The 24695-nt window shown below is 35.1% G+C and overlaps 1 protein-coding gene across 2 annotated transcripts in view; it reads left to right on the forward strand.

The window, feature by feature from the left end:
- Nucleotides 1-20164, forward strand: part of LOC129923793 (uncharacterized) — a 33048-nt gene extending 12884 nt beyond the window's left edge. For both annotated transcript variants that reach the window (XM_056016505.1, XM_056016506.1), the window contains exon 2: nucleotides 18972-20164. In XM_056016505.1, the coding sequence (XP_055872480.1) occupies nucleotides 19000-19866 (867 nt within the window). In that variant the 5' untranslated portion in view covers nucleotides 18972-18999 and the 3' untranslated portion in view covers nucleotides 19867-20164. The remainder of the gene's footprint in view (nucleotides 1-18971) is intronic.
- Nucleotides 20165-24695: the final 4531 nt, after the last annotated feature.

Consider the following 24695-nt stretch of genomic DNA (forward strand, 5'->3'; position numbering starts at 1 on the left):
CCTGGACCTTTTATTTCCGCAACATCAAAAAGCTAAACTCCTTTCTCCTACGCTGTCTAAGAAAAATTCATTAGGGGAACTGGTTTGACCACCAACCAGATTTTGAAATCCTACAGTTGTTAAATATGAACAGTATCATTGCCACAGTAAAAAGGTCCCGATCTTGATGAGTGGGACTTGAAGTCTGTATGCCCGAAAAATCGCCTCCCAAACAACGTCTGTACGTAAAGCTGTGTGCAGGAAAGAGCTCTGAGGGGGGGGGGGTCAACTCCACGAGGACATCCTTAAGAGCTTCCTCAAGGAGTGTGATATTAACATTCAGGGCTGGGAAACACTAGCTCTCATGGCGTGAACGTAAGTATATGAGGCTAGGAGAGCGGCCAGCTTGAAAGAACGCGTTGTGTCTCCACACAATTGTAACCTTGTTATTAATATAAATGTTGGCAAGCTACAAGTGAAAAGACAACACTAACCAACCACCTGCAGACTACGGTTATGTCTGCGCTGGATGTGGCTAAATATATACATCTCAGCATGCTCAACCAGGACTCTTTTGCCACATGAAATATATCACTCCTCCTTAATCTTGTAGGTCTATTATTATTATTAATAAATACTCTCATCGGAGGAAATGTGACCAACACTTTAGAAGAATGGGATCTAACCATAGTTTGAAACTATTATACGCCCGTACATGTTACTTTACCTCGTGTTTCTTTGTATTTTCTGTTGAAAAGACAATATTGTTCATAGAAATAAGTCCGCGTTCCTGCAGTTTGAGAGCCACTGAGTGATATCGCCCAAAGCGATTTTCTTAAGCAATGCTGAGTAATAGCTAAGCTTTCTTATTTATCGGAGGAACTTCAGAAAAGAAAAATCGGTAGCAGCTGGAGTTTGTTGTTATATAGTAAGTTGTGTTGTGTTGATCTTGAACTAGCAGTATTGTCATAGAAAGTACAAAGTCAACGATAAAAATGCAATAGTTGTTTACATAATTTGTTTGTTTTTTTTTAACTTTTATTGAAAGTGTTGCATTTATGACTAGCTTTTGGTTTATAAGATACACGCTGGTAATTACTAACAAGTTAAATATATATATAAAACTTTAAATAAAAACAAGGTTACAAAGACAGTTTTTGTGGAGAAACAAACTCGGCCCCCGGCAGGTAAAAAGGGAAATATTTTCAGAAAGAACATCAGAATGAAATTCTATCAAAGACAAATGACAGAGAAGAATGGAGAAAGAAGGTTGACGGATCTTGTGTGGTGCCCCAGCGGTCCACAGACCAAAGGATAGGTGAAAGTGAATGTGAAGTTAGATGTAAACCTGGCCTAGCTAATGTTTTATAATGTATAGGCCTATATAGTTGTTCCAATTATTTTGTAAAGGGACAATCTCTTATTCCTCAAGAAAAAACATTTCCATTAAAAAAAAATTCCATTAGTTCAGTGCTCTATCGTACAATTGTAACTATCTAGTTCACGAGATAATATGAAAAACTACTTCATAATTGTTGTTTTAAATTATGTCCAACTTATATGCATACTAAAGATATTGTTTCTCTAAAAAAACAACATTTTTTGTGTAAATGTAGTAATTAGTATAACAGAACTCACATAACTTAGCAATATAAATGTTAAAAAGAAAATTTGACAAAAAATCTAAAACCATTTGCATAAATGTGTTAAAATATGTTAATTAGTTTTCTCCCCTAGTATACGAGATCTAAACGGGACGGACAGACAAACAGACAGACATTGCACACATAACTAATAGCGTCTTTTCTCCTTTCGGGGGCCGCTAAAAAACGGAGAGAAAAACCGCAAAATCATTTTAGATATCTCAATAATGAAAGGATAAGCTCCTTTTTTTCTACATAAAACAAAAGCAATTGATAACCACCAACACATAAACCAATTATTGTTTTTATCGCTTCATATTTTGTCATCGACTATGAATGGTCATTAGTAGTTTCAACTTCATCCAAGAATAAAAATGAGAAAACAAAAATGTGTACAAAACGTAATAAGGGAAATAACTCCACAATTATAGCCACATCTCTCAATATGTAGCATTTATTTCCCTTTTCATGCCAAACAGAATATTTAATTAACTTTAATTAATGAACTTATTTTTTTGTTGTTTTGTTAAGTACAATAAAAAATTGGGCAAGGTTTCAACTTGATCCGAGAATGGATGTGGGAGAAATAGCGAGTACACAAAATGAAACAGACTGACAGACAGACAGACAGAGTTACATAAGCTTTGATATAAAGTTGGTTCTCTAGCCAATGTCATTGCAAGATGTGGGCAATCTAAGCAATAGGCTACATGACGCTTTGATTGTCCATAAAAATGGAACTTGTATTTTTTTCTAAAGAATCTTTAAATCTTACAATCTAAGTGACTCCGATTGCTTAGGAATGGAAACATTTTAAAATTAATTGTGGTTATGCAAAAGCAAGCAACAAAGCCATGAGGCAATATAGAACTTGAGACTACGGTACTGTATTGGCGCAGCCGTTTTGTCGCGACCGCTTTAATGCGAGAAGTTCTGATGGTCCTGGGTTCATACCTCCCTCATCGTCTTGTGGGATGTTTGTCTAGGATATAAGAATGTTTAATTTTGAAAAAAACAACATCCGAAAACATGTAAAGCATACAAACTATGAACGGTAGTATCTGAGACCATGATATTGACATTATATTGACATGTCCCCCCTTCAATTTATTAAATGCACAGGGTTTACATTTTCTGACTCTGGTCAACAGTTTATCATGGGGCTTACGTTTTTTTTTTACAAAGCTTATATTAATTTTCTCCGTCTGTCCGTCTGGGTGGAATCTTGTACACGTTATTTCTCCCACTTCCCATTCTCGGATCAAGTTGAAAAATTGTACAATTATTCATTGTCGATGACAACACATTATAAATAAGAAAATAGCCAGTTAGTTAATCAATTAGTTTCAGTAGATTAATTTTGTTTTAAATTGAAAATGTACAAAGCTAAGGGAGATAAGTCTTTTGAAGAGAATCAGTTCGTTCGCTAGAAATTTAAAGCTAATAATAGACTACAAAACTTTCTAATAAGTTCAGTGGCTAACATGTCGACCTACCATCAAGGGGAGGTAAACTAGTCCTCATCGGATTACATGGGGAGCTATGGAGCCAACGCATTCACTTCAATGGTATTTGATTCCAGGAGTAGAAATTTAAGAGATCTGGAAACCAGTCCATAAAAAAACAACAACATAGAAAGCCGCCATACCATTTCACGAGGGGGCCGCCATCAGAGTTCCGTAGCTTGAGGTCCACACTAGGTATATGGTGTGACCAAGCTCAGTAATGGGCACATACATTGAGGACAGGGCCGGCCTAATGCCACTGCAACCTATGCAGCACAGTGGGCCCCGCGCTTTCATAGGCCTCGTGCTAATTCTATGTGTAAATTATTGAATTATACCATTATAACTTATAAATAATAACAGGGTTTCCGCGGCCTCCTGGAAGTCTCAGGAAATTGCAAAATATACGAAAAAGTCCTAGAAATGTCATGAAATTATTACAATCTCATGAAAATTCATAAAAAGTCTCCTGAAAAATAGACAAAATTGCCAATTTGGGGTGCCTATCGCATGCTTTCATTTCAGCTTTCATTTAATAAAAATTTATTGCAAAGACGAATGTATTTTCTCATACAAAATCTTAATTTTGATAAATGCTAATCCCTATCCAGACCGGGCCTCGCACAATCCGTTTCGCACAGGTCCCCGCAATTATTCGGGCCGGTCCTGATTGAGGAACCTTCAGACAAGAATAGAATAAAGAGCTCCAGATCTACATGTGTCCGCTGGGAGAGACCCTTCTTACCGGTCAAAGGGATTATGGGATACACAACACTCCGATGCCCTATTAAACGTTTTTTACGGTAACTCTACATAAAGTTGTATTAAGTTTCATACGTATTTATTTCTAACTGTAACTGTAAAGTTTAGATTGTTCCTAGTTCCGCAATCTTTAATGCTCGCCCACTGTGGCTACATATATACCTTCACCTTGAAAATACGATGGTTTTTTTTCTCATATAAATGGATGCTCATTAAACCGAGCCATTATGATGTTGACACTAATCATTGCCAATAATCATCTCATCGACCTGCGCTTTCACAATGAATCCACCATCAACAAAAATTAGTCTCCAGCGCGCTGATAATTTACTTTTTTTAAAAAAAAAAAAATCGAACTGATGTGGCATAATAAACAATGTTTCTGAAGCGTGTTTCTTACATTGAAATTATAATCAAGAACAAATTTTAATTAGCCATTTAAACTGTGTCAGTGGGACTTTTTATACACGAGACATGCACGCGTACTAAAACTAGATATAGTTGTCAGGGCTCGCCGGCTCATTTCGATCAGGGCAAAAAGCTGATGCATGACACAGGCAAAGAACAAGTGTCTAGTCTGTTATTGGAATATAGATTTGGCCGGCTACTTCTAGAATAGCCCGACATACATAAAATCTGTCTTTGACAAAAAACAAAACAAAAAAACATAGCCTATATGTAAGATCTGCACAAACACGCGTGAAATAGTGCATTCTCTTCATATCTTCTGAATAGTGCATTCTCTTCTTATCTTCTGAATAGTGCAGTCTCTTCTTATCTTCTGACTCCAAGATCTTCAATTTATTGCTTCTTAGTCTGTTTGTATATAGTTCTTATGTATTTTACTTTTTAAAGTAACAATGATCAAAGTATTTTAAAATGGGTTAAAAAGGGTAGAATATAATTGTCAAAAGTATGATTTTTAGAATTGCCTTAAACTTGAGATCCATCGATAATCTACAGACTAGCAACATCATTGGAAGTAACTTATTAGTTATTCTCTGGCAAAGACAAGAGCGTCCTCTGCTAGGGGAAACTATTCATTGTACTTGGGTAACCAATCAAGGATTCATAATTAGCTAACCGATCAACAAATTTACGTATTCTTTCTTCGTATCCAGAATTCTTTCTTCGGATTTTGTCGAGAACGTTGAAAGCTAACACGAAAAGTGTAAATAAAACACTCGATACTAGTTAAACTAGTACGATACCGACATGTAGAGCATTCAATGCTAGGTCAATAAGTGTAAATAAAACCCTCGATACTAGTTAAACTAGTACGATACTGACATGTAGAGCATTCAATGCTAGGACAATAAGTGTAAATAAAACCCTCGATACTAGTTAAACTAGTACGATACTGACATGTAGAGCATTCAATGCTAGGTCAATAAGTGTAAATAAAACCCTCGATACTAGTTAAACTAGTACGATACCGACATGTAGAGCATTCAATGCTAGGTCAATAAGTGTAAATAAAACCCTCGATACTAGTTAAACTAGTACGATATGAATAAAAAAAAACAATTAGTTAATTAACTATTGGTAATTAATTATTTGTGTTTGGTATTTTGAACAAGGGAAAGAAATGGTACTTGACTGAAGTGGTGGCATAAGCTGAATTAGCCCCCCTTTATACGCAGTCGCCTAAGGCTTACTGAACACATACATGCAATAGAAACAATAGATAACTATACAATCTTACGCTCTTCGCTACATGAGTGGTTACCGTGTTGGGTTGAGAAGTCTTAGATGGCTTTAGCGGACCAGTTCGAATTCAGGTCGTTCTCTTTTTTTATAAATACATTTACAAAACGATGACCAAGATACGCTGTTGTTTTCTCTCCCACCCCTTTCCAACTAGTCCTGACAAGTGATAGTAAGAGTATTGAGAAAGCTAAAAGCATGACATAGCGCTAAACAAAAACAATTGGTCAAAATATTTCTAATTGCACAGATTTATTAGCGGCCCACGAAAGGGAAATAGATTCTATTAGTTTTGTGTGATCTGTCTGTCCGTCCGTCCGTCCCGTTTAGATCTCAGAAACTAGAGGAGAAAATGAAAATAGGACATCATGATATTTTAGATCATTCAATGTTCTGATGCAGCGGCTACTTTTTTCTTTTTCGAAAGTTAACCATTTAATTTTTAAAATTATATATGCAAGCAGATTTTTTTAAAAAAATACACCACTTTTTAAATGAAAAACTTTAGGGGAGGTAAGATTTTTTAAAAGGTCGTGGACATCTTCATGAACAACTCAAGCTTTATTCATAGATTCGCACATTGGTACGGAAAATTTGCATCTATGGTCACAATGGAAAATTGTCAATGGATCATTATAAAATATATTTTCCATTTATTTATTAACTAATACTGATTCAAATGTTTTTTTAAAAAGTATGTGAGTTAAAAAAAACACTAATTTTATAGCGCGTAGTTTTGACATATCCTCATTTTACACTTGACAACAATCTAAATTAGACTAAATCATTAAATAGAGGCCATAATCTAGATCTATATTTAGATTTAAATGTATTAAACAATTTGAACAAAATTTGCATCTATAATCTATTAAGGTAATAGCTTATCCTCTTACAGCTTAGGGGTGCAGATTTATTTATTATGAAAACAGTATCATATTCAGAAGTAAATTTGATGCAAACAGCATAATGCACTAGAACCCACTAGTAGGCCTACTCATCCCGATCATAATATTGGACTAGCTGGACTCTAGCTCTAGATCTAGTAATTTTAAGATTAAACATGTTAAGTCATACGAATAGTACTCTACATGTAGATTCTAGATCTAGTCTAGATTGCATTAATTCAGGAACAAAAGTCAGATTATTCGCAGACGATTGCATAATATATAGAACAATAAAAACAACACAAGATACAGAAATTTTACAAAGAGAATTAGATGATTTACAGAAATGGGAATCGAATTGGAGCATGTCTTTCCACCCCAATAAATGTCAGTTATTAAGAGTAACAAAAAGCTCAAACAAATTAATTCCACTTATCTTATTCATGGTTAACCAGTAACACAAACTAAAAACGCAAAATACCTAAATGAAAAACTGTCATGGAATCCCCATATTGATGAAACTATCAAAAAATCAAACAAGGCATTAGGGTTTATTAAAAGAAATTTCTATAAATCAAGAACATAAAACTAAAATGTTATTCGACTATGGTTAGGACCATAAAATATGCATCCTCTGTTTGGGACCCCTCAACTCAAGAAAACATTAAGAAACTGGAACAGATACAAAATAGAGCAGTGAGATTCATAACAAACGAATATTCACATTTGACTAGAGTAACACCTTTAGTAAAATCCCTAAATTTAGAAAGCCATCAGAACAGAAGACGCAAAAGTAAAGTAGCAATTATACACAAAACACTGAACCATAATCTTCAAATACAAAAACAAAATGTAATAAAATACTCTGAAATGCTCTTAGGTGATCTGTCAACGCTACTCTACTTATTCCAAAAGAGCTATAAAAGTCTTATCAAAGTCGACATTTTGCACTGTTTGCTTTTATTGGAAAGAAAAAAACGCAAAATTATTTAAAATTTTTTATTACTTTAAACGACCAAAACAAGACTATGGCTTGAATATTCCTGATCCATTAGTGAATTCCATGGTGGCCGCTTCTGAGTTTGTGTGATGACATAAACTCTCCGTGTAATCTTGTTATTGCTAGTATAGATCTATTACTAATTTCATTACAAGGCTTATCCTAACGAGTTCATACAACTACACTTAATATAAGCATTATATATATATATATATATATATATATATATATATATATATATATATATATATATATATATATATATATATTTATATATATATTGTATTTTGCCTGTTGTTTATTCCGGGTTCATGCCGTTTTAAGATCTACCGCTGATAGTATTTTCAATTTACTATCAAATTTTTCGATTTATCACATCATTCTGTAATTATTATTTTTTGTTCTGTTTCTACTATACGTAAAAGAAAAAAAAGTCACTAAAATTAGCATTAGATTACATAGCAGCCACTTGGTTTTATAGTTTAGAAGAAATACACCCTGTCGTGAAAATACAAAAACCTCAACATAGGCGCTGATTTCAAGTAGATAATTCACACTTTTCTTTTTGTGTGGTCACTGTATCTACTCTTAGACTAGTTAATTAACAATAAGTGTTATTGAATAAACGACTATAACGTTGCTATCTGCTTATGTAATTAGATCATATATCTTTAATAGTGAAGCATACTGTACTACAATAGAAAGCTATATCAATTAAACCAAAGAAAAAAACAAACATACTGTACACCACGTTCACAAGGTTTACTAATGTATCATTATTACTGTTATTATTATTATTTTAAATAAATGTGTTACGTTAGAGCTTTAATGAAACGCTGTGCAGACGATTTAAGTAAGAGTTATCCTGCCTTTAAAAGATTTTAGTCTACAGAAGTCAGGTTTGATGTATTGCACTTTTGGTAAATTTACATCTTTTACCTTAACAACAGCCTGTTTGGGCCTATGTGGTCGTGGACTCGGGGGCAATGGATGTCATCGCGCCATGGTTGCTATGCCACTGCTCCTAGCCCAAACCTGCAGGGAATGGAAGCGGACAGGGTTCGATCGCATACCACATGACCTGGCAGTTATCCATCTTTAAAATGAATGGCACCTAATTATTTCAAAGCGTGTTACCTGTGTCCTACTCGTCTGCCATTTTATTTTTGCTGAATGTTTATGTTTGACATGTTTTGGATGTTCCTCCAGATTTGAAGAGTATTACATACTAGCCCGAACCTCCCTCAAGAGGATGGAGATGGCGGCGGGGAGGGTTCGAACCCGGGACGATCGGGACCGCCAAAAACTACATTCCAAAACCTATACCACACGACCAGGCGCAATAAGCTTAAGATAAAAAAAAAGTTCCCCGTTCAGACCAGGCGTAAGATAAATGTCTACTTATTTCTCTTAGAGAATAATACGAAATTAATATTTTAACACCTAAGGAATGCTTACTGCATTAAATTTTAAAACCTTTTTCTCTCTCTCAGAATATATATAGCCTATATTTAAATCTAATACTTTATAGAGTATTTCTTATGTAACTTATTCAATTAAAAAAAAATACAACCAGTAACATCTAATTAGATTTCTATTATTACCTGTTTGACGGGTTTTAAAACATGTAAAAAGAAACATCTGTAAGAACATCTCACGCAGACATATCAAGATCTATGTTTAGCCCAAAAAGAAGAATATATAAAATAAAAACCAAACCCTGAATTATTAACTCGTTGATTTTCCGGTGTTTTGGATTCACTTTTTTAAAAACACTTCCTCTTTTTTTTGTCTCTTTCAGATAAATTTTAAAAACTTTTTGTTTCGTTTCGTTTCTTACTATTTCTTTTTTTTTCTATTTCTCCATCCTCCCCCCCTTTTTTTTTCTTCTTTCTCTCTATAACTTTAATGTTCTGAGTTTGTCTTCATTCTGTGCTCAGGGATTGGTTAATGCTATGCATCTAACAAGGAACTGGAAGTAGCAGAACCGCCTTTGCTAAGCAGCTAATTCAAATGTTTAAAAAAAACTGGATCCGTATGGATCGATTTTAAGAAGACAAATCTAGCAGAAGCAATACATGTTAAGAATTCAATATTTGTATTTCTAGCATCTGGAAACGTCTAGAATTATATGCTTAGAATGTAGGTCTATATAGGTCTTATATATATCGTAATGCATGTCTCGAGTTATATGCTTAGAATGTAGGTCTATATAGGTCTTATATATATCATAATGCATGTCTCGAGTTATATGCTTAGAATGTGAGTCTTAAATATAAATATAAAGCATCCTTAAAAACAACAACACAAAGCTTATCTAAGGGAAAGAACTCCGCACTTACAACTATATATCTCATTAATGTAGAAGTTATTTCCCTTATTCGATATCAAAGCAAATAATTATCAATAATTAATTGACTAATTGGTTGATGTTTAAATTGATTCATGTTTATTAAGTTACAATAAAAATTGTTTTAAGTTTCAACTTGATCCCAGAATGGGTGTGGGAGAAATAACGTGTTCAATTATCTAAAGGGACAAACAAATAAAATATTATTACTAGTAATTCATTGACTAATAGGTTATTTGTTTATTGACTCACGTCTATGTCAATGAATAGTCAAGCAAATTTCAACTTGATTCGAGAATGGATGAGGGAGAAATAACGTGTACAAACTTTTTACCAGACAGACAGACAGAGTGAGTTGATAAAAGTTTTGTAAAAATAGGTCACTTTAGTTGCGGTAACTGTCACAGCACCTTCAAGGCGCTAGTCAAGAGAGCAAGCAGAATAAGTTTGATATAAGCGAAGAATTTCTGTGCGTGGATCCTTTTTATCAAATTAATAACGAACAAACACACACACACACACTCTCATTCTTGTATGACATAACGCCCCCTCCCCCGGAGAGAGGTTCATGCACACACACACACTTATACAGACGCTTTCATTTTTCAATCAGGAATTGATAGCAGGATTATCCTGGGATGTTTTAATCTTCGTCTGAGGGCGAGACGTCTTCAGATGTACTTACACTCTCAAATATTTGACTCACATTTGATTTAAACCTCGCCAACGTAATTAGCTGCCCCAGTAAACTTCTCTAACCTCAAGATCTACCCTCAAGATCTAGCTATTTCTTTAATGTACGCAGTAGGTCATTTTGTCGCTCACAATTTCGTACAAGTTGTCTCAGTTATTTCCTAAAACAAAATATTTTTAATTTTATTTAATGCTATTGTTTCTCGAAGAAAAGAAAGAAATTGTACTTGACAGATATTGTATCATAAGTTGAGCTAATCCTCTTTATAATTTGTGTAAAAAATTAGGTCGTGGCTTAAAGGTTTAAAACTAACAATAGTTAACTATAAGTAAGGAAAGAAATAGTACTTGACAGTTGAGCTAATCCCCTTTATACTTTGTGTAGAAAATTAGGTCGTGGCTTAAAGGTTTGAAACTAACAATAGTTAACTATAAAACCTTCTATTTTCGTAAGAACTTCGCTGGCACAGTGGTTAGTGTACAACCTTGAAGAGGCTTAAGCCCTGGAGTTTCAAGTCACTTAAAAATGCTTTGTTTACAAATTGTTTTTTTTATTTTTTATTTTGCTTGCTTTAAATTTTACTTGTTTATTAACTAAGATGTCTAATTTGAAGTTATATTTTTTGGTTCTTTAATTTTTTAAAAAATATATCAATGAACTTGCATTGCCTAGGTTATAGAGAGCAGTGACCTACATTTCAGTATGTTTTATGTTTCATTGTATAGACCGCTTGTTAAGACATAGTGTAGTCTCTTTCATCTCTCGTTCCCTATTTTCTTTCATAAATTCCGTTGAGATTAAAAAAAAACACGTTATGAGATCAACATGCGATGGGCATTGATATCAATCTATAGATACGGCTATTGATCTTAGTAAAACTATTAATTATTATTGATATAGAGATATTCGGTACTTTCGAGCATTCATTAAAAACCCATTGTTGTAATTTTTCGTTCGGTTTTAATACTATTTGTTTAGCATGATTAATTAATGAGGCGTGCGGTTCTTTTAAAGTGAGCGAATAGGATCAAAGACTCAAGAGGGATGTTTTTATAAGTCTTTGACCGCAGTGAACTTTATTGTTGGGGATTAATTTTTGTGTGTATGTGTGTGTGTGTGTGTGCGCGCGCGCGCGTGTGTGTGTGTGAAAATTGAGCTTGACGTGGGGGTGAGCGCCCTGGAGCCGAAGACCAGCGTTTTAATATGAATACACTCTTTGGATTGGTTTCATTGCGAGGGTCAGGTCACAGACATTTGAAAGGTAAATAAATAAAGGACGTTGCTTCTGACTAGTGTGTATTGAACTAACAGAATTGTGTCATGACCCTGGCCGTAAAAAGTGAACATATGGAGATCTAAAATGAACAAGAGAATAAGCAAAATAAAAAAACAAAAAAACTTTTTAAAATTACAAAGCTAATATAAGGAAAGGAACTGCATATTTACAGTCATGTCTGTCAATGTTTTAAGGTTTATTTCCCCCTTTTCTATATGAAACACAATTAATTAATTACCACATATAATTAAATTAATTAGTTTATTTTGTTAATTCCTCTTTTTGATTTCATGTTTTGTTTGGGACAACGACAAATTGTGCAAGCTTTCAACTTGATCTGATAATGGGAAGTGGGAGAAATTACGTTAAAAAATGTTGTACCAGACAGACAGACGGACCGAGTTGATATACACATTTTGCAATATTTAGAAAAAAATTATTTCGTTTTTCATAATTAGTCCCTATGTTGTGCATTAGTCCTTTTTATAAATCGCCGTTTTAAAGTATGTTTGAAACTAACAATAGATAACTATACAATCTTCTATTTTCATGCAGCAGAGTGGTTAGAATATCGGCTTGAGTCATGAGTTAGCATTGTTTTATAAACGGTTTTAGAAAACGATTATTATTATCCTAGACTCAGTGACGTCTACATGACTTAAATACCAATCTTCATCGAAAAATTCTACGTTCCAAGAAATGAAATGCCCTAACTCTAACCCTTAAACATTCAGAACAATGACCTTAGCTTATTAGCTTAACTAGAAAGACTTAACAGATTGGCGCCAAATAATTTGAGATCCGCTTCTTTCAAAACCTTCACTTCCCAGCTAAACAAGAAACGAAATAAAAAAATAATTTTAACCGACTTCAAAATTCATCTGTTAATGTAAGTCCTATTGTAAAGGTTTTCATACAAATCTTTGTTTTTTGTCAACAGGGTTTAATAAACAACTTTCCCCTTTGTTCTCTAAATGTAATGGATGCTTGCATAAAACGATGAATGCGCTTGAAGTTTAATGAATGCAGTGTTTCCCAAAAAGTGGATCTGTGTCCTCCCAAAACTTGTGAAGTTTAATTACTTTCAGGAAATCTTGAGGTACGGTATTGATTCTCCCTTGGCAAACATCCACAACATTATTAATAAATGAACTCTTTATTTACCAGTAACAACATCAAGCGGCTATATTTTTTTTTTAAAGTACAGCAGTTTATGTGTATGTTTCTGTTCTGTTGTCTTTTATATGAGTAAAGAGTCCTTGTAATCACAACAAATTTCCATAAGGATCAATAAAGCAAAGTCTTGGTCTTAGTTATTGTGCTGCTTGAGATCATGGGATTTCTCTTTTTGTAAGAAAATTTTTTTTTTTTTACATTGTTATGTTTTGTTGTCAAAACGACGTAACAAAATAGTCACACCACTAAATTATTTAGAAGAACTGGGGCTAATTCGTTCTTTTATACTTATTTCTTGCCTGAAGTGTGGGAGGTATTGCCAACGTAATACAAACTCGACCTTCTTCGTTCTCATTTTTATGTTGGAGCGTTCAGATGACTAGACTCACTAGACAAATATATGAGATGAACTGCGCAGTGGTTTCCCAATCATGGAGCTCTCCATATAGTTTTCTTTCTGTTGGAGTGTTCTTGGGCCCAGTGTCATATACGGGCCTCTTGGTAAAGAGAACAGTTTTTGAGGGCATGGTCAGCATTCTCTGGTGATACTCCACATGGGCAGATTTCACTGATTCCAATTTTGAGCTTCCAGTACATGTGTTGTCGCATTCTGTTGAGTCCGGTCCTTAGTCGAAAGATTAGACGTTAATCTTGTCAGGATAGCTTATAATAGGCATCATCTTTCTTGTGATTCGGATGAGAGCTTGTCCATTTTTCATTTATTTTATTTACTATTAATTTCTTCATTTCTGGACAGAGTGCAATGTTTAATTGTGAGTTTGTTCTCCCACTCTTGGCGAGTGTGTCAGCCTTCTCACAAACTCGACCATTGTGTCCATTTATTAAAGTACCACCACTTTAAGATTAGCACTCTTCCCCATCCCCTTATTTCTTGACCCCCTTTAAGAAAAAGGCAACGACGTTAGCTTAGGATTCGCCTATGAGAAAACAACAATATAGACGCGATACGCGACACTTAGAACTGGACGCGTCGAGAATGATTTAAGTACATTTTCAAAGCATCATTGAGGGCTTTCAGTATAGACTCTGCCTCTTGTAAGAACACAACATCAAGGCGCCGAACTCTAAACACGAGTGCCAGAGACCCAAAGACACTATAATAGCTATAACGGAAGCTTCAAAACAAAAAGAACCAACCCACACAGGCTCTAGCTACAAATGCATGTCCAGTTTCTAGACAAACATTCGGTCAAGCAAACATGCAGAGCCAAGTCCTAATCCCACCTGAATGACAAAATGGTCCCCATCGACTACGAGGAATTTTTAAGCGCTGATAGTAAAATCGATCTTTTCAAGCATACTAATTGCTCTTTTTGATGTATTAATTTGAATTGCCTCACAGACAACACTTAGAGACTTGGCCACTAGGGCGATCAATCACTGTTCATGCTGTTACTAGCTAGAAACTAACTTCCGTTCAGAGGTAAGTCCCTATTCTTAAGTACCAGCCCTGAGAACGGGGGCGAAAGCCTTCTCAAACAAAAGATAATTTCTCTATGTATTGAATAACTTTAAATAACTTTGTAAAACAAAATTGCAAAGTGCAATAACTGAAAATCAATGAGCGAGCACGGACGTACATAAACGACAATAACAACAAAGAATACTTCGCTTACATTCAGACTATATTATATTACCAATATTGTTATTGACACTGCTCAGAAACAGAGCATTATCAATGTTCAATTAGAACAAGAACCGCAACTGAGTATTACAGATGTATATAATGTCTACCTGTCCACAATTATCGCTCCCTTCGACTGTTTCATTTCTATACAAATATGGCTGAGATGATATTAATTCCAGTAAAGTTGCCACTTCTCCTATTAAATGAACAGATCATAAAGTTGCTGTTTTTCATTTTTTTTTTAACTAGTATCAACCAAACCATGACTCCGTGTAACAGTAGTCATACAGCGTTTACAGCATTTATATTTTACTAGTCGACCGGCGGCGTAGCATACGCCGCTATTTTGCAGGGTGGTCTTAGGCCACTGCAACCTATGCGACCGAAGGATCCGCACTTTCATGGGACCCGCGCTGATTCAAGGTGTATAAATTATTAAATTAAACCTTTTTATAAATTAAAACAGATTTCTCGCGCCCTCCTGTCGATTTACCAGGAGCTCCTGGAAATCTCCCGAAATTGCAAAATATACGAAAAAGTCCTTAAAATATACAGAAATATATAGAAAAAATTGTCATCTTTGGGTGTCATTCAATATGGAAAACGACAATCCTACGCGCTATTAATAAAAAACTTCATTATGCGTTAGCCGTAATTGTGTAATCAGGTGAAAGAAGCTTCTCGCGCCTCAAACTAATGAAGAATTACTTGAGTTCAACAATTCTCAAAGATAGATTGAAACATTTGGTAATTCTTGCTATTGAGCAGGATCTATATAGGAAACATAATTATTTTGATATACTGTATGACTTTGTTACACGCAAGGCTCGTAAAGTAATTCTGTACGTAGTAAAGAATGAATAAAATGCATAGACGAATTTATTTTCTAATACAACCTCTTAAATTTGACTTATTGTCCGCTTCCCTACCCAAACTTGGCCCCGCGAAATCCGTTTCGAATAGGGCCCCACAATGGTTAAGTCCGGCCCTGCTATTTAGTGTTTGTAAAATGTTTTACATGTTTCGGATGTTCCTTCAGAGTTGACGATAGTTACTTCCTAGTCCAAACCTCCCGCATGGGATGGGAGCGGGCAGGGTTTGACAGTCCAGCGCGCAGCCATCCGTAGCGAGCTGTGAAAACGTGTTCTCCCCCCCCCCCCGCCTCTTGTTTTTTTTCGTGGGGTGACTATCCGCAGAAATAAGAGAGTGATCTTCCCTTTACTTCTCGTCTGACCTGATTAGGGAAGAAGAGAATTATATATATATAGATACATATATTTTGTATTCGTAGCATGCTCTAAAATACAATTTGTACGATAAATGTGTAACACTTTAATCTCTTCTTATGTATGAATTTCGATTTTTAAGATCCAGTTAATGCTCTTTAAACCATAAAATACAACAACATAAAAAATAAATGCGAAACGGAGAGCTGTGGCGGAACTGTAAGGTGACCTAGAGAAACATGCCGGAAATAAAAAAAAGAGGCAGATTGGAAGAGATATTGAATGAAATAGACAAACGTAACCAATGTCAAGGTTGCCACACTGAAAGTTCTCTTTTGCCAACCGAATACAAATTAGTGCTACTAGCAAAAGAGCTAAGCGATTTTTTTTTTCAGTGCCTAAAAGTGCGTAAAACGATATCCTACCGAGAACAATTGTTATAGAAGGCCTGAACACTGACCTGCAACGTCACAGCCTGTGGGCAGTTTAGACCAATAGCTCGTTGCCACGTCACAGGTCTGCACGGCCTTCTATAACGTATGATGTCCATCCTACAACGTGTAAAAATACACAAATGATCCGCACTTCTGAATTTCTATACACCGGATACAATAAAAATTAGCTATTTATAGATATCTGCCGACACAATCTGTATACATAGAGGTATATCATTTCAATGCTGAAAAAAGGCTTGCGTTAGTGTAAAAAGTAATTTTTTTTTTCAGACCTTGCGATCCATAGGGCAGAGGCCATCTGTTTCTGTGGCCAAAAGTTAACGAGGGTGTTATGTGGCCAGCACAACGACAAACTGCCTTTACCTTTCCACAACCAATTTCAGGTACCAATTAGAGCTGGGCGAACTCAGAGACGCCCTAAAGATCTTGAAATTAAGAATCCCAGTCTACACCAGGATTTGAACCATTGAAAGAATAAACCCAAACTACTAGAGACACTAAATATAACATTTGTAAAAATATATATTGTAGTTGACATTTGTGGTACCTGACATATGTTTGTTTTTTCGGACATTTGTTATATATGACATTTATTCTACCTGATTTTGCTGTAGATCAGTGATTCCCAAAGTGGTCTATATAGACCCCCAGGGGTCTACGAGGACTTCCAAGGGGTCTACGGAAGTGAAAAAATAAATTGGGGGTCTATGGCCTGTTAATGGGGGTCTACGAAGGCGGATCTCATTGAAGCATGACCATTCATGAAATTGACTCGTTCACACATGATTTGTACCTTAGTTAATCCTTTGAATTTCAACCCTGTTAGTGGAATGATTTTTTTTTATTTAAAAATTTTAACGTATTATTTTAAATACCTTAATTGTGTCTACATGAAAGTAATAATTTACATGGCCGAGTCTATAAAATAAAATGTTGACCGTAAATTGTTGGTTATTAAAAATTTGGCTTCATTCTTTCTTTGTTGAACAACTATTGCATTTGTTCTTTATTTTTATGTAACAAAGTTTGAAGCTATGCCGCTATGAAACCATCGAAGCTGGAACATCGAGAAAAGTCAACATGAAATAAAATAGATTAAGATTTGAAATACTTTTGAAAACTTTTAAATTCAGAATTAAGCCACAGTAGAAAAATGTTGATTAAACATCATAGAAGAGAATAGGTTTGTGAGTGTCTTACAATACATTTACTTAGGCTCTAAAAAATTGCACACTATAAGCAAAATATTGACTTTGCCAACCATTGAAGAGGTTTTACAATCTGTTTTACACAATCCTATATCTGATATCATTAAAAATTCCTCTAAGCAACAATACAGTTCAAAGGTGTAATGGTGAAATGAGTTTTGGACAATGAATGGTTATCGTGTTATTACGATTTACTTTTTTAAAAAGCTGGACTAGTTAACCTTGCCTGATAATGTAGTGGTATTATTATATTTTTGTTATGAATCAAGAAATTCATAAAGAATTGCTTTTTGCCTGAAATTTTGATCAATTGCTCCTTCACACTGAAGTATGATAGTTTTCGAAAGGCTTATCTTTGACACTATTTTTTTCTGAGTTCTTGGTTGCTAAGATCCTATTTTAAAACAGAAATTAAACGGGAATCGGACATAGTCTATTTCACAAACTTGTTTCATAAATTGAATGAGCTTAACTTGCAGCTACAATGTGATAACCTAAATTTAATCAACACGAAGGCATAATCTCAGTGTTTCATGTGAGGATTAAATTAATGAAGCATACTATGATACATTTTCTTACTTTCCAAATTTAAATCAGTCAGACATTATCTAATCGAGAAGATAGAATGTTAACCCGAACTAAATTGAAGCCCAAGATTGACATTTTATTATCAAAGCTGCCCACCAATAGGCGTTTTTTTTTGTTTTTTTTTGTTGTTGTTTAGTTACTTCTTGTAATGCATATTAAATTTTATTTTGCTTTATTTTGCTTTGAATGTCATCAATAAATATATATCGCATAGTAATCAGTGAGAAAAGCACATCTGAAGTTAATGAATTTTCAAAAAAATGCTGGGGGGTCTACCGAAAACTTAAAAACATGGCAAGGGGTCTACGAGACAAAAAAGTTTGGGAACCACTGCTGTAGATGAAATTTTTTTTACCTGATGTGACGTTGTGTTTACTATGGGATTCATGCTTAGTGCAATTTACATCATAAACGTATGCCGAGTATTAATGAATTAATAAAACACTGAAGTTATGACATTTGTTGTAGCTAACATTTCTTTCACCTAAATGTATTTTACCTAAAATTTCTTTTAGTGACATTTGTTTACCTGACATTTGTTATACTTGGCAATTGATGGGAATTAAAAAAGCTAAGTGAGGGCTGGACAGCGGACATTATTTCTTGTCATTTACACAGCGGAAATTATTTCTTGCCATTTACACTTAATAAAGTCGTAGATAATACGTTGTGATGCCGACTACCTCATCTTTCTTTTTTTTTTGCTTGATAGTTACATTATTTTCAATTTTAAAATTTATTTTTCAAATCGTAATTGATAAATTAAAGTATATGATTTAAGGCAAGTCTATATTTTCTTTTAATTGTAACCATTACATGTAAAATTGTATTTTTTTGTTGTTGAAAACTTTGTTTGTTTTATCTTTTCAGGAAGGGAAACAACTCTGCCATAAGTAAAATGTTTGCAATATTTCAATTTACCTCCCCTTATGGCAGTTTGCTCTGCATCGTTATAGCACTAACTTCACTGACTCTACACACTTTATCGGGGCAACCACCAACGAGGAAAAACATTTTATCTATACAGTCAATAAAAAGATGTCTACACAACGAGATATATCCCGACAATCTTTCTGTAACACATGTCAGGCCTCCTTCCGGGATTTCCCAAACGACGCCCAGAGACTGCCGAAGCGTTTTCAGACACCTTCTGATGAGTTATCGCTCTTACGTTTCAGCGAAACCATCTCTCCAGAGTTCTCCACCATTACGATACGACGTCCATAGTGAAACACAGATTCCTAACTTCCACATCCCTGTGGATCTACTGCACTTCTTTTTAGGCTTTGGTTTGAGTCCCGATGACGTCGTCCAGCTGAGGATGACCAGCATGTGGACAATGTTCAATGATATCATGAGAAGCGGCGAAAGGCGTCAGCAAACAGTTCAACCCTTGGAAGCCAACGGCGAAGGTTTTTCGGAACATGTTTTCTGGGATACGCCTTTGAAACGAAAGCATTCTACGACTATGGTTCCCGTGATTCCGTCAAGTTTCTTAGCCAAAAACAGAAGGAAGAGAGACGTCGAACACAGCGTTGAAAGCTCGGGGGACTTTGAGATAAAAAGACGCGACCTGCAACTGACCAGCGGCGCCCAGAAAAGGGCGTACGGCTCGTGGTACGACGTCATCCGCCAGAGGCGGCACCAGGTTCTGTCAGTGAACAACGCCCTGGCCACCCTATCCGACATGCTGCTGGAGCACCGCAGAAACAGATTGTTGAGGAATCGAGAGAGGTTACGTTACTACATGATGAGAGAGGGTTAAGGCGCACAAGGCTCCCTACGCCACACACAGCACAGTGATACAGCAGCCCTAACAACGGAGGCGTATAACGTCTTCTGATTGCTAAAACTTTAACAAACTGAATAGTCGGATGAAGGTTTCTTTTTCTTTTCTGAACAGGATTCTAGTATCACAAGAAATAACAACGAAATTTAAATTGTTCTCTTCATCATTCAAAAAGAAACTTATTGTTATGAATATGACATTTTATCTCTACAAAATTATGATAGTAAAATGAGTATAAATTATCTAATTTTATACACACCTGAAATACACGATACTCGAAATATTTAAGCATTATTTATTTTGTGTCTTTGTTTTTTGTCTTTCACCTGTTACATAACAAGGAACACAAGTGGCTACTATATGTTTCAAGAGGTGAAATCTGAGATACATGAACACCTTGGTGCTTGTACAAGTCTCTATTAGTAGCCACTTGTGTTTAAAATATGTACTGGCTATACAGATAATTAGCAATTATTTTCTTTATTATAAAAGAGTTGAAAAATTATAGTAGGTGTTAAACATTTAATTCGTGAAAGAATCAACTACACAGACATACACACACATGCCCAACTTACATCTAGATGTACAGGGGCGGACTGGGTATCAAAATCGGCCCGGGCATTTCTATAAAATTCGGCCCACAAATTCTCTATCATGTGATGGCATCTATGTCTAGGTGTATCGGTCCTTAAAAATCATTGTTAAGTTTGATAATGTATCGATATGCATGCATACAGTGAACTCTATATATCTTAATAAGCAATATTGCGTCTTTTTAAATCAACAATTATGTAGGCCCTAAAAAGATGAAGCCTACTAGTAGCACTGTCTACATTCTACATTTTATTAATGTCTGTGAAAGACTTTTTGCTTAAACACGACGCTCAGAGGGCCTTTTATAAAAATAATAAGAAGAATATTATAAAACCTTTCACTACTTGATATGTGCCGTAGTGACTTCGATCAGGCTATTTCGGTGGCCCTACCGGCCCATTTGGGTACCGGCCCACCGGGCATTTGCCCAAATGCCCATATAGCCAATCCGCCCCTGTAGATGTACATGCATAGCTCCATACATTCAAACACAGTCAAACAAACATTCAAGTTCGGGTTTCAAAAGTTCTAAAACTAGGAAGACAAAATATAGACTAATACTAATAGTTCACCCTAGAGCTTAGATGGCTAGGGATACATAGGTATACCCTGCATATAGTACTAATTGACACTACAATTTTACTGTACGATGATTGCATTACTCTCTACATCTGTTCTACAGATTGTACCAAGCCCTCTTAAAAAAAATTATTGCTAATAGATCTTATATCTACGGCAAAACAGTGAAATTCGAGACATCGGATTTAGATGTTATTGCAAACTTGTAAAAATAGGGAGACGCGATGGCCGAGTGGTAAAGCGCTTGGCTTCCAAACTGGGTTTGAATCCTGGTGAAGAATGGGATTTTTATTTTGGCGATCTTTGGGCGCCTCTGAGTTCACCCAGCTCTAATGGGTACCTGGCATTAGTTAGAGAAATGTAAAGGCAGTTGGTCGTTTTGCTGGTCACATGGCACCCTTGTTAACCGTAGGCCACAGAAACATATGACATTTACATCATCTGCACTATAGATGGCAAGGTCTGGCAGGGGATCTCTACTTTGTATACTTTTTAAAAATATCTTCTTTCTTAACATATGTTTATCTTTATTAATGTCTTACTTGGAATTATCTTGATCTAAGGGGATAAACCTAAAAGCTAAATCAAGGTTCAATGATCATTTCAAGCTAATTACTTTTTCGTGATCGAAACATCTTTGGATTTAGAGTTCGCCATTTAAATTGGGAAATTACTTAAAATTACCACTTTTATGATCGCTTCCCTTTGACCATTTGACGATTAGAGTTATCTGGTGGAACAATTCAACTTATTCAATGATACAGCGTTTCTAAAAAATGTGAAATGAGGCTGTTTTCTTTTTATTTGACCTGTGCTATTTAAAAAACAGTAAGCTTAATAGTGCTGTCTAGACGCCACGATAATTTGTTGAAGTTCAAACAGAATACGGGAAACGTGAGGTATTTCGTTTAAATTCATGGGAGAAAGTTTGAGAAACAACTGTAACCTGTTCAAAATACTGACCCCAGTGATTTCAGTTTAAAGATCTAAAATCAATACTCTGGTTACACTGTATATACGTAAAATATAAACAAAACTTAAACGATCATTTAATAAACTTAAAACAGCTTTAAATTTAACATGAAAAACTTCAAAAAATACATTTATTAAAATTACAATACATCCTTTATACAACTTATAATATAATAAATAAAAAAAAAATAGGTTCAAACCGGATTTACAACTAGATTCTAGATTTGGAAGGAGACTAGATCTTAAGAGTTCTAAATCAGAAGGCATAATGTAGTGCTAAATCTAGATGTCCATATAATGATAACATCAATAAATATTCACTAAAGTACGAATTCCCGGAGCTGAATTGGTACAACACATCAAAATGCGAGCACGCATGTGAAGGTGTCAAAATCACTGGATGTAGGCCCTAATCTATATTAGATTTTAGTAAAAAATATGATTAACACCGAGATATTCTTTAATAAAATTGAAGCAACTTTAAATTTACTCTGTAATCGTATAATTTCGGAATACTATGGCTGACTAAAGCATGTTTTTTTTCTCAAGGTCTAGTTAAGCCAAACTTACATTTATTATTTTTTTTGCTTTGAAAAATTATAACGGTCAAACTAGAGTTTTCCCGTGTGACCAACGAGCTAGTAATTCTTTTCTCAGCGATATACATCAACTACTAAATTTTGAGGAAAATCATTAGAGGCGTTTTTGAGATATGCTGTCATTATTCCTGGATCCAGGTTCAATGAAGGAGTGACTTGAATAGATAAAACAAACAACCTAGTTATCGCTATTTAATGGATGACTACGGCATGTTTTTTGTTATTGACTTTGTAGACTAATCGCAAATTCTATTTTAGCCCCTCCCCCCCCCCCCCAGAAAGGGGAAAAGACGCTATTAGTTTTGTGTGGAATGTCTGTCCGTCTGTACGTCCGTCCCGTTTAGATCTCGTAAACTAGAAAAGATAGTGAAAATCCGACATCATAATATTTTAGTACATTCAAAGTTCTGATGCAGCGGCTACTTTTTTCTTTTCCGAAAGCGAAAAATCTAAATTTTTAAATCATTTATGACAGCAGTTGTTTTCATAAAAATACACCACTTTTACAACTATTCCCTATTAATAGCAACAAACACGGGAGGCTCCTTTGTAGGAGACATCACTATGTACCAAATTTTTAACACATCTATGCTAATGGTTTGAGAGGTTTTGTAAAAATTTTTTTTTTTTTACATTTGTATTGCAAAGTTAAGTAAGTTCTGTTATACTAACTACTTAATTTCCACCCCAAAAATGTTAACTTTTTTATTAAGAGAAAAAATGTATTTAGTATGCATATAAGTTGGACATAGTGTAAAACAACAATTAATACGTAGTTTTTCATATTATCGCGTAAGTTGCAGTGTGAAACATATCTCCACTGGCCTAAAAGAATTTTGTATGGAAATGTTTTTTTTCTTGAGGAATAAGAGATTGAGCCTTTATAAAACAATTAGAGCAATTATATATTCATTATAAGACATTAGTTAGGCCAGGTTCACATTTAACTTCACATTCACTTTAACCTAGCCTTTGGTCTGTGGACCGCTGGGGCACCACACAAGATGGGTCAACCTTCTTTCTCCATTCTTCTCTGTCATTTGTCTTTGATAGAATTTCATTCTGATGTTCTTTCTGAAAATATTGTAACCTGCCTTTTTAACTGCCTGAGTGGACCACTGAGGGGGCCGATTTTGAGTTTGTGTCTCCACACAAACTGTCTTTGTAACCTTGTTAAACTCTTGAATCAATAATGTCTTACATTCGGAAATTCCCGTACGTTTTAGTTCTTTCAAGAACACGATAGTCTTTTCAAAACCAATAATGGCTCTAGTTTGAAGTCTAATTCTTAATTAGGCCAAAATTACAATTTATTTATTTTTTACTTTGAAAATTATAACAGTCAAACTAAACTTTTCCATATGTGGCCAACGAGCTAGTAATTCTTTTCTCAGTGATATACATCAACTGTTAAATTTATAGGAAAATCGTTAGAGCTGTATTCGAGAATCGCTTTCACCTAGGTTCCATGACGGAATGACTTGAACAGAGGTATTGTAAAAAAAAGAAAGACAGCTCATTAGATACTATATTTATTGCCTGTATATACTCTTTCATTGGACTTCATTCTCCTTAGATATAACATCACTGTTTGTAATAAATGTAATTTTCAAGCAGGCTAATTAATTTAAAAAAAAATTACATGCGCCTGAACTTTTTTTTAAAATAAACAAACCTACACAGTAATGTGTTAGAAAACTAGGTTTCTAATACTATCAATATCATAGGCGTAGAAAGCTGGGAAACTAGGTCATATAAGTTTACACCCACCGTATCATTTCTAATTAACTCCCATTTCCAGTAATTTGCTTTTATTCAGCGCAACTTTTAAGGTTATATCATGCTCAGTGCGCTGTGGTCTAATCTCATTTGTGGACTAATGGGAGGGGACAGAGGCGTAGTGAGGGGGGGGGGGCAAACGGGCACGATAGCCCGGGCGCCACCCTTGGGGGGGGGGGGCACCACACGCCGCAGTCTATATTTTAATGTGATGCCCATGGAAAATTTGGAGGGGGGGGGGAGGGCCAATAAAGTACCTTGCCCCCGGCGCACGTTTTGCTC

The sequence above is a fragment of the Biomphalaria glabrata genome, chromosome 17, assembly GCF_947242115.1.
Source record: "Biomphalaria glabrata chromosome 17, xgBioGlab47.1, whole genome shotgun sequence".
Lineage (NCBI taxonomy): Eukaryota > Metazoa > Mollusca > Gastropoda > Planorbidae > Biomphalaria > Biomphalaria glabrata.